Source organism: Austrofundulus limnaeus, unplaced genomic scaffold, assembly GCF_001266775.1.
Source record: "Austrofundulus limnaeus strain Quisiro unplaced genomic scaffold, Austrofundulus_limnaeus-1.0 Scaffold3, whole genome shotgun sequence".
Lineage (NCBI taxonomy): Eukaryota > Metazoa > Chordata > Actinopteri > Cyprinodontiformes > Rivulidae > Austrofundulus > Austrofundulus limnaeus.
The window spans coordinates 5,040,824-5,052,362 of record NW_013952405.1 but is presented as its reverse complement, the minus strand read 5'-3'; the positions used below and the strand labels follow the sequence as shown (position 1 = coordinate 5,052,362).

Sequence of the window (11,539 nt, the reverse complement as noted above, 5' to 3'; positions counted from 1 at the left end):
GGCTAACTCTTGAAAATAGGGAAACCATTGTTACTATAATTGTTTTTTTGTTTTCTCTTAGGGTTGTCAGGGGTTTGGGGTTTGGGGTTAAGGGAGTTGGTATGCTTTTCTTATAAACTCTGTATGTAATAGGTGCTACTCTAAGAAATCTCAATGTCTTGACTAGCAAAGAGTGGCAAGTTGAATGATGGACAAAAAAAAAAAAATGTAGCCACTCCTTTATTTCTTTTGATACGAGAGCACACTTATGTTCTGTGTATTATTAAAAGCATTGTTGTAAAACCAATAAAAATAATGTTGGAAAAAAAAAGAGTATAACTTCAAAATAAATAAAAATGTAATCCTTTTGTGACCAAAAATGATCAAATATCAAAACAGAATTTTTCTTAGACATACTTTACTGTTATACAATAACAATGAAATTGGTTAATACGTTTTTAAGAATTGATTCACATTTTAAGCAGTTATAATAGATTATTAATCAATTCTTAATTGTTCCTTTGTGATAAGTTTATCAGACGTGACTCACAGAAGCAAAATGCAAATCTTGCTGTGAAAAGGGTCAGACTGATAAAAACCATTGTACAAGACAAACACACACAATCCAACTATTTCATTTTATGATACAAGGTTTATTATACTAATAAAAAGAAAACAATCTGGGCCTTTTTCAACAAGTTGCACTGCTGCACATAATTAACATTTTGTTGCACTGTGTCCAAGATGCTTTGCAAAATGTGGCTAAGCCCTGTATTATATTAATAGTCATTAACAATAAAAATAGATCATACTAATTATGTCCATTAAATAAAATCAGAGTCATTTATATTTCAGCCATATTTGCTTGCATTAAAAATGAGTTGAAATGTCTCATCTAAAACTGGGCAGGAAAATGTATGAGAATCTGGTTATCAATCTGTCCAAATGGCACCGATTCATTTTTGTCAACACATGACTACAAGAACCACAGCATCACTCCTCTTTAGCATCCCACATATAATCAAGTTGACAGTATAAAGATGCTGATGCACGACTGCACCATGTCAGCTGCTCATGGGATGCAATGTGAGCTCAGCTACAGTGAGAGGTGCCCGGCTCCTCAGCGTAATTACAGCCTCAGCGAATAGTTTGGAAATGACAGGCAATTAGTCCCTTAGACAGCATGGCACAGAGGAGGACACTTACTTCAAGCATGGATAGCTACTAGAAGTGCAGATCAAAGATCCATCACAGTGACAACAAGCAGATTSATGATCATTGTAAACAAAACAGGTGGCAGAACAAAACTCAAAACTGGCAATCCAGCCAAATTAGCTCAACTTACGAGGTTTCCATAATAACACTTGAGTCTGGGGGAGATTGGACTAATACAAGCAGATTGTTAATTGCACTTTTCACAAGCACTCAGCCTTTTCAGATGATGTACGGTTCTAAAACAAAACCAAAATCTCCATATTGGCAGCGTGCACTGGCAGCAGTGTTACAGTGTCTCATTAACAAGCTGGACAGACTGTGGGCCAGTCCCACACCAGGACAGGAACACAACCAGGCAGCCAGCAGGAGAGGGGCACATGAAAAACAACAAGAAAATAATTTGGTTTTTCCTAGAAATGTCTGTGCACATTATTTCTGCAGAGTAATTAACATAAACTGGAGATAATATGGTATTTACGGTAGTAAGAATCATTGAAATTTCAAGTCACATTATTAAATGAATAAAATTAGACGATGATTTGGAGGCATACAGAGGATTAGAGGACTGGAATTTTCTTGAAATTCTGAAGGAAACAAGTTTTGCGCTTTATGTGAAACTTTCATAAAGTTATCCACATTATAGATCTACAACTGATTATCTTTTGAAGTCAAATTCAATTCACAAATAAATGACATTATCCAACACAAAGAATGGCTAAAACTGAGTCAGTTTCACAGACAGCTAAAGTTTGATGTGGTAGTAAGAATAATTTATAACACACACAATGAGCGTGACATCTGGCAATATTGTACAGGATTGTGTTTAATGTTATTTTCAAGTTTTGAACAAAACAGTTTCAACTTTGATGATCTTAGTCCAAACCTCTGGTGAGAAAGGTGATGGGAAATTTCTATCTCTTCAAGAAATGCCCATTTAATTTTCACAACCAATTAGCTGACAGCACTCAGTGGTCAGCTTGCCTCTTGTGGTGCTTACCAAATAAAAAAATAAATAAATAAATAAATAAATAAATAAATAAATAAATAAATAAATAATAAGGCCAATGACAGCAAAATCTCTGCTAAAAGAAAACAAGATTTTTCCATTTTTAACTTAGCAGGATTTTAAATAATCTTTATAGTCAACTGCACTCATTTAAACCCTTTTGTCCCCTTTTATGTTGGTTCAGACTCATTCACTTCCTAACTTTTTTCTTTTTAATCTGTAGCCTTCCATTCGAAAAACTACTTGGATTTAATGGATGGAACAACTTAACGACTGTGGATAAAATCACAGTCTGGTTGCTTTTATTGTGAAACTTATGAGGCGCCTCGTCTTTGACTAGACTTGTCAGACCTCAAAATGAATAGTGCACCATATGAGAAAATGCAAAATCTAGCATTAAGACATTTATAGCAACTAACTTAAAAAACTAACATTGACTGACAAAAAGCACCTTAACCAAAAGTAAAACAAAAGGCTGAGTAGCACTCGTGGGAAATGGGTAATTGAGCAGAACATATGTTCTGGCGAAACATTGCATTCATTTCTCCCAGCAGAGGATGAATCACACTATTGTCTGAGTCACTAAATTACATAAGTGCTATGAAAAACTCACTCAGTTCAATTGCTTTGCAGAAAAGGGCACAAATTGGATGACCACAGCTCAAGTGAATGAATTAAGTGCTGCACACTTTCGACGAAACTGCCTAAGTTCGGAAACTACTGTTATTTACAAAACTAAACATAGAATTTTCCTTCTTTCTGAACATTTCACCAAGTGTTTATTTTAGCAGCATTTCTTAGCCCTTAATAGGAAAAAAATCTCAGTCAGATCCACTACTTGCACTACAACTTTGATTTCACCTTTCTCCATATTGTTTCCAGTATGAGAGAAATAGTAAATTGCAACAAAATGTTGTAGCTCTAAACATTCTCTAACATTTCTGGTCCCCATGTGTTAATACTTTATGTGATTCACCCACAACAACACGCCCCCGCCCCCAAAAGTGTGGTGCCAGGCTGTTTGATTCTGCATGTCAGGCTACAGTGAAAATTCTTTTGGCATGACAAATGTGAGGCGTGGCACAAAGCAGATGGTAAAAATCACTATTGCTGGGTATAAACAAAAAAGGAGGGTGCATTTACGGATGATAGGCTGACAGATGAAAGAGGTTGAGACCGGGCTCTAGGACAGCAAAGGTCCCTCAAGAGGCCAGGCAAGAACAGACACATCCCTGAGCATTCAGACGAAACAAAACCACAGAATGAGGGCTATAATTCAGCAGAGAAGTGTCCTCTCTAGAAAAGGTCACAACCTGTATCCTTTTCAAGGCTCAAATGAAACTGGGCATCGTGTTGGCGTTTCTGAAAAGCTATTTAAAGAACGTGATTAATAGTGTCCTCTGCAAAAAACAAAATTGTGACCAAACGAGGAAAAAAAAAATTAAACACAGCAAAAGTGATAATGATTAAGAAAAACTGATCATTCAAGCTGGAAAAAAGCATGAGAGCTAAGAACACAACCCTGCTGAGTTTTATGTGGGCATACTCACAGATATCTGGCGATTCATCTGAGCCATCTGGACAGTCCTTCTCTCCATCGCAGCGCCAACCTTTGGAGATACAGGTCACCTGGTCCCTGCAGGCAAACTGCTTTGGATTGCAAGTCCTGGGTACGTCATCAGATTTGGGAGCTGAAAAAAGGCAGAAGAATAATAGTGTATTAGGAGTAAAATAAAACTAATACAAAAAGAGATCATTGTTTTTGTGTATGTGTCAGTAAATTAGTAAAGATCTTAACTTGGTAGCATAGAGCAACACATACAGGTCAAGACAAGTTTAACTGATGTTTTTTGAGCATGAAAACACACATATGCACACTAGCTTAAAATAAAACATCTAAAAGTGTCACAACTAACAGTGGGGCTTTTTTATTTGTAAAGTTTGTTTGTGGTTTCCACTTCTAGCTTACAATTTCTCTCTGCTTTTTTTTATTACTCCAAAGGTGTTTTTCAGCCTTAACCACAAAGGTTCTTTCATGTGTCACAGCTAAGATGTAACTGGGCATTCAATCACCATCTTGCCCATGGGAAAGTGCAGAGCACGGCAGTTCTGGGCAGCGAGTCAACACAGATTGTTGAAGTATACCGTGGGCAAGCTGCACCACAGCGCACTCATGACCCACCAGACGTCTGACACAGTTGCCACGATTTCAGGGAAAAAAAAAGAAAGCTGAAAAGTAACCTTTTCTTCAGGCAGCATCCGTCTGACAGCACTAAATTTTTCCATAGCTTCTACTTTTATTCATCTGGTGGCAGCTTAATTTGGTGAATTTATGTTTGAAGGAGCAACCTGCTTTTACAACAGCAAATCTACTTGGTGGATCCTGATAGCATTTTCTAGCTGAAAGTGAGGAACACATGGTCAAAGTGGGCCTTAATCTAAGATATTTTTGAGGAACATTGATCCCCTTGGATAAATAAAAACAGAACTGTCTGAATTTTTATAATACATGGATTAGCATCAACAGCTGCAACACAAACTTACACGAAAAAAGTAAAGTCTTAAACATGTATGCTGTGGTATTTTGCAGATAGTACAGAGATGACAACAGAGAAAGTGGACCAAGTTTATGTTTTTTTTTAGGGATGACAACTTCAGTCTTTACTTGGAAGTGCAGYTAATTCATAATAATTATAACAACTGTTTGTCAAGCTCAAACATTTAGTTAAGTACTTTCAACAGACCACATCTGCTGTCTATGTGCTTTTGCAAATATTGCACGAGCATGTTGGCTCCTCATTTAATTGTAAAGGGAAGGAGCAGGACTGGATAAAACCTCYGCGAGTATCAACATTGTAAGTAACCCATGTCTGACTGACAGAATGCAGTGGCTCGAACAGATTGTCTGAAGGTATTTCCCTTTACCCTGATAGAGTAGTGCTAACAAAACTCTAACTGAATTTTTATTAAAATCAAGCACTGATTCTTTTAAAGTTTTAAAACAGTTCCAACTATTGAAATACTTTAAAGCTCCAACATAACCAGTAAAATCCATAAAATTTGTCTTCGCATAATTTGTTTAAACAGACACTAAATGGAACTGCTGAAATATTTTTAATCTGTATGCTGTAATTGAGGAAACAAACATTAACTCTAATAATAATCACTGAAATTTTTTATTATGAATAAATAGTTCAAGATAAACCAAAACTCCAGTTAATGTCTACTGTTCTTGTACAAAAGGGAGGGAAATGTGTTGCCAAATGTATTCAAAAAGGAAATGCCTTCCTTCATTTTTGTGGTAAAAAGCACTCAGTCTTTAAATAAAAAAACCCACAGTGGTCATGTCATTGTAGGAGGTTGTTGCTGTACTGTTGCTCGGGGAAGGACAGCACTGAAGGTCTCATTGTGATTCTCTGCAGGAACTGAGCCCTTGCTCGCCTTGGATGACTTGCCTTCCTATGTATTTGGCAGGCAGGGAGGTGTTTAGGGTGGGTGGTGGAGGGGAGCACCGCGAGAGGACTGAGATGTGACTGAAATTACAAGAGAACATGAAGCTAGTGTTTCATTGCAATCACGTTCCAAGCGATTGTCAGGCTAACCCTGGATCTTTTTTATAGGTGGAGGTGCTGAACAATACAAATTCATATTATCTTTTTTTTTGTATACACTATTAGAGGCTGAAGAGTTGTGCCGATCCAGTTACAACACAGCTATTATATGAACTGCATTCTGATACTTCAGGAGATTACCAGACAGTGTTGAGTTTCAAAATTTAGAGCGTCACAATAACTCTGGTCTTCTGTTCGCACAATGCTAGGCACGAGGCTTACAAGTGCTGCCGCAAGATAAGTCAAAGACATGATGTCAACTTTGAGATAAGACTGAGAGGTGTACCGAAAAGGAAAAACAGCACTGATTTTGCTGATTAGTTTGGCTTTTTTTTTCATTGCACAAGGTCCTGAAATACTTTGCATTTCAGCAAACATACTAATTTAGAAGTTTTTACACTGTAGCTTAGGCTAACTTGTCACCGTTTCCCCTTACTATACATACATACTTATATACCTCTATGTTTTGTGAATTCTCAACGTAGTTCAGGCTTTTAACAATGCTTTTTGAAAATTAGGGGGTTGGCAGAGGCACAGGATTATCTGTCTCTAAAGATTTTTCAGGGGCATACTTGAAACTAAGGATTAAGACCTTACAAATAATGCATTTTATGAGCCTATTACTTCACTGGAAAGTGTTTATTGCCACAAAAACATGGTAATTTCTCGTTTGAAGTTTTACATTTGGCATCTCTCTCTTTTATCTTCAATAAAAATAAAATATACCAAAAATATTGTTTTATTGCTTTATTATAATATTTAACGCCTAGTGTTAAGGTTAATCTTCATAAACAAACAGATGTAATGTCGGTTGTAAGATGGATATTTAGATTTTTTTTTTTTTTCAAATTTTATGACTATAGTCAAATTGGGCCTGTTAATGTAAAAGGAATCTGAGACAATCTGGTAGATATATCAAGTTCTAAAGTGGGTCTAACATGTTGCAGTGGAAAATTTAACCTACTTGTATTTGAGACATCAAATTAAGTGTCATGAAATAGGGGTAACACTGGGAAATGGAATGTGGCCCTAATTTGTCTTAACAACCCAAACCAGCCTTAAGCTGAAATGAGTTACAGCACTGAACCCCATGTCCACTGAAGGCATTTTTTTCACACTTTGATTTCTGTGTGATGCAGCTGGGTTGAACGAGTTGTTCCTTATGAGCAAGCATTAAACTGAAAATAAAACATTGTGGGTTCTATTTATAGCATCGTTCTTTACACGCCACCATGAAATGGCCACAGAGGGAGAACCTCGAAGCCTAACTGGAGGTTGTGGCTGAGGAGGGGTTGAGGACTTCGGGAAAGATGGACAGCCCTCCCCTTCAGCAGTTCTTCAAAGCCAACTGAAATATTTCTAACAAGGATGCAAGTTATTAACACAACTTGCAAAGGCATTAGGCCTCTCTTGTAAATGAGAAAATTGTGTGTCAAGGAGATGAAACTGTATTATTAATAAAGGAACTGAAATGAATTAGGTTGAACAAAAATATTCACAAGTTTCAAGTCAGGTGTGTTCCATTCTTCACTGGTTCTATTTTACCCCTCAGCTTCACAAGCACTGAACCCTACATGGGAGTCACTCTGTCACTAAAGCTTTACCTAACAGATGTTTAAATCCCAACATGTCGCTATAAATTCTTAAGTTACTTATAGCAATGTGGATGTACAGGACTTGATTGGACTACATGCTGCCAGCTCTATTGTGCACTTACTGTGTTTCCTTATGCAGGGCTGCTGGACCTCATCTGTCTAAACAGTGCACAATGAATTGCCCTCAGGCACTACGCATAGCAGAAAGCATGCGCAAAGGAGGAAATGCATAAATATAGACAAAGCTTTATAGAAATGTCCCTCTTGAGCCTAATAAAGTCCTTTAAAGACTAAGTGTTCATTCACAAAGTGCCATTTAAGCTCCCCTCTGTTTTTATGTAATCCCAAAAATCTATCTCAAAGTCTGAGAGGAAGTCTTTGGGATGGTAAAGTGTGGGGCAGTTGGGTAAATGATGTTGTGGCACACCACGGTTCAGCAGCCAAGAGATGGAGGCCTCCAGACAGACATCAACACCAGCTGGGATGCAACAGTGACCTATTTTTCCTCTTCCTGTCTGAATGTAGCCATCTGACTCCACATATCAACTCCAGATCCATGCAGCACATTCCAGCACCTTCTAATTGGTTTCATGTGTGTAACTGCGCCTCAAAAAGACAAAGTGGTGTAGAGGAACAGTTTAACTTTCAAAATTAAGGAAAACCTTCTGAAGTTTTTATGATTTAGGAAGTGGCTTTTGGCTCTGATATTTTTATTATGAGTTTGATTTAATCCAAACTGACACATAATCATGATTATCACTAAAGTTTAGAGTTTTTGATAAATGTTTTAACTCTTATTTTAAGAGCACAACCCTATAGACCGAGCACATATGGGTACTTAACGGACCCAATGAACTTGCAGATAATTTAGAGGCTGAGCAACAGAACATGGATTCTAACGAATGCCATTAAACGATAACAACACAAATGGGAATGTGAAATGACGTGAAGGAGTAAATAAATAGGAGTCAGGGTCTTTGTAGTCTTGCTGGGTGCAATAACAGTGACATGAGAAAGGACCATTTCACATCAATCATCACCTCAAGCCTTTCCGGCCCCCCTAGTGTTGAACTCAGATCTTCCAGGTTTGTAAAAAAAGAGTTGAAAGAAAAGCAAACTGACAACAGTAAGCAATTAGACCCACTGTGTTAAGTTTGAAGAAAGACAAAATTACCATACAACTGGACTGAATTTAGTTGAATTACACTATTGGTTAACTCCACATTAAAAGCAATAAAGACAAACAGGATCCATATAAAAACAAAGCCATTATTATTTGCCCTTTTTTTTACTAAGGTGATTTCACCAAAAAGAAGGCAGGTGATTAATTTAGCAAAACCGTATTTTAAACACATTCTGGTCATGTCCAAAGCTACATGGATACTGGCAAGGCATCTTTGATACCTTTTCAGGACTATTTGGACGAACTGTTCATCCATCACCATTCATCTCTCTCTTTGGGGTGGCTCCAGCAGAAGCTTCCCTCAGTGAACATCAAAGGACGGTGTTAGCTTTCTGCTCTCTACTGGCTAGAAGACTTATTCTTCTTCGATGGAAGGATCCACATCCTCCAGTATATGGTCAYTGGTTAAGAGAAGTTATGTCTTACATTCATTTAGAGAAGATTAGATATACTGTTAGGGGATCTGTAAACAAATTCTTTGACATCTGGCAGCCATTTTTATCTTAAGTAGAAAAAACTTCAGCAGATAACTTTGTCTGATGGTCAAATAATGGTTCTTTGTACACAAACCTGTGCTTTGTATTTACAGTTACATGAATAAAAGATGTATTTATATTTATCTTTTGTTAGCAGATCCGGTATAGGTGGGGAGGGATGGGAGGGTTTTTAAGGGTGAGTTTTTTTGTTGTTTTGTTTTTTTGTTTGTGTTTTTGTTAAAAATAATAATAAAAAAAACTTTGATAAAAAAAAAAGCATATTTTAAGTGTAAAACAGTAGACAGTATGAAATGCTTTTAAACACCATCTAATTTATGGCCACTCACTAACCACTGCAGTGTCAACTTGCAACCTCTTAATGAGACTGTACAGTGCCCATGCAGTGGAAACTCTCGTGTAAACCAAGTCATAGGAGGGCACAAAACCAGTAAAACCAGCTCACTATCCACAGTTAACTAAGCTATGCGCTTTAAAAAAAATTAACATGATTAAATAGTAGAAGCTTAAGTTTGAACCATTGTGACACATCCCAACATAAGAGTGCAGCGTTGACCTCAGAGGTAACCCGACTAGGCTTTGCAGGATCTCACAGTAAAATACGGTCCGGCGGAAGGCACGCAGAGTGAGTGGGACTGTTAGAATTAAATTTAAAACAGCCTCATATTGGCTGCCAGAAGAGAGCTGTTCTACACCCATTCTGAAGACTCCACATAGCAGAGCTACAGTATGTGCAAACCGCGGAGAAACAGTCAGCCCTCATTTGGCTATTATCAAAACAGAATATGGGAGCCACAAAATGTAGGCTGGACCACATTAACTTGAGGCATTCTCTGCAACTCAGTCTTGTAAATCTTGATTTAAATCACTCTTTAAAGCTACCAGGGAAAGCTAGGAATGGGGAACCAGATTAGTGTGCTCCTAAACAAGATGATTTATTTCAGTAGATGGGTGATTGGTACTGGGATTTAATGACAGGGACTCCCCTCTGTGATTAGAATCACTCTTTAAAAAAAAAGGTCGAAAAGAGGAACGATTTCGACTTGATGTTTCCTGGCTCACACAAAGAAGCTGATTTTACTTTGCTTCTTTAATGATGAACTCTTTGTTTAGATGTCAGACCATAAACTTTTCATGAATGATCTTTAGACCTTCTGTAAAGAGCAGTTAATACAACAATGCCAGCACGGGTGAGTCAGTGTTTCCAATGAGTAGCTTCTTCTATTGGATAAACATGAACAAAAATATTTTTTCATCTGCAAAGTTTGAGTCAAAGACAACATAATGTTTTATTGTTAAGAACACCACATCCAACAAGATGTTGGTACTTGCATAAAAGGCAAAAGGCTTTTCAACTAAAACTGTAAAACAAACAGTTGGAACAAGAAAGTGAGGGAACCAGTAGGACTCTTGTTGTCTGCAATTACAAAAGGCAGAAAATCATGTAACTGCCTGTAAGAGTGTCTCTTTGTTCATAGAATTTGGGGTGCACCAATTGCAGTTCTCTGGCCAATTACTGAACTTTTAAAAAGTCTGACCTGACAATTCCGATTTTAGCAGATACAGATTTTTTTTTAATAACTGACAATGGTTACAATACACTTTCAATGTTCCAGTCTTATTTTATTGAAAAGCATTGAACAATACCCTTAAAACACAAACTTTTACAACAGACAAACTGTTTAACTGGACATTGGGTAGTGCTCACAGCAGAACAAAAGGGGACAGTGGCTGATTGTCAGAACTTTGTGGAGGTAGATGAAAAGCCGATCTTTTCCAAGTATCGGCCTATCTCCGATCTCCCAAAATTAAGGATTCAGTACCTAAAAATCAACTGGCCGATTTATCAGTGCACCTGTAATTAGAATAATATATAAGATTTTAATCAAACTTTCATAAAGTAACTATTATATATTATATACTATTATATAACATACAACTGATTAACTTTGGAAAAGATGGCTGCCAAACAAACAATACACTGTCAATAATAGATATTGAGCATCATCCAAAACACACATTACAATTCAACTCTATTTGCCTGTTAGCAAAATAACTCATGAACCGCTGAATGGGTTTTAAAGTGCTTGTGACATAATTTTGTGATAAATGTGAATGCCTTTTTGCAACAATACCATTACAAATGTTTTTTTTATTTAAAAGTCCCACCTCTGAAATGAACAGTTGTTGGGATATTGGCATCTGCGTTTACAGCGATGACAAAGGGGAATATCCCAGCATGCACACACAGAACATTGCTACAATGGCTAACAACACAGACAGTAGCGAAGAGAGATGAAAAGTCAAGAGTTCATATAATACTGTTTCAATAAACAAACACCAGGGGTCTCATATATAAACGATTGCGTGGAAACCATACTAAAAGTGATCGTACGGCCAAAAGGTGGAAATGGCGTACGCCAAAAAAAATTCAGATTTACAAAACAGTGCGTACG

At 37.2% G+C, this 11,539-nt stretch overlaps 1 protein-coding gene across 4 annotated transcripts in view; it reads right to left on the bottom strand.

Annotated features, from left to right (window-relative positions):
• The window catches only part of lrp1ab (low density lipoprotein receptor-related protein 1Ab), a 94,987-nt gene that overhangs the window by 78,117 nt on the left and 5,331 nt on the right, over positions 1 to 11,539 (bottom strand). For all 4 annotated transcript variants that reach the window (XM_014018661.1, XM_014018666.1, XM_014018675.1 and 1 more), the window contains one exon: positions 3,751 to 3,891. In XM_014018661.1, the coding sequence (XP_013874115.1) occupies positions 3,751 to 3,891 (141 nt within the window). The remainder of the gene's footprint in view (positions 1 to 3,750; positions 3,892 to 11,539) is intronic.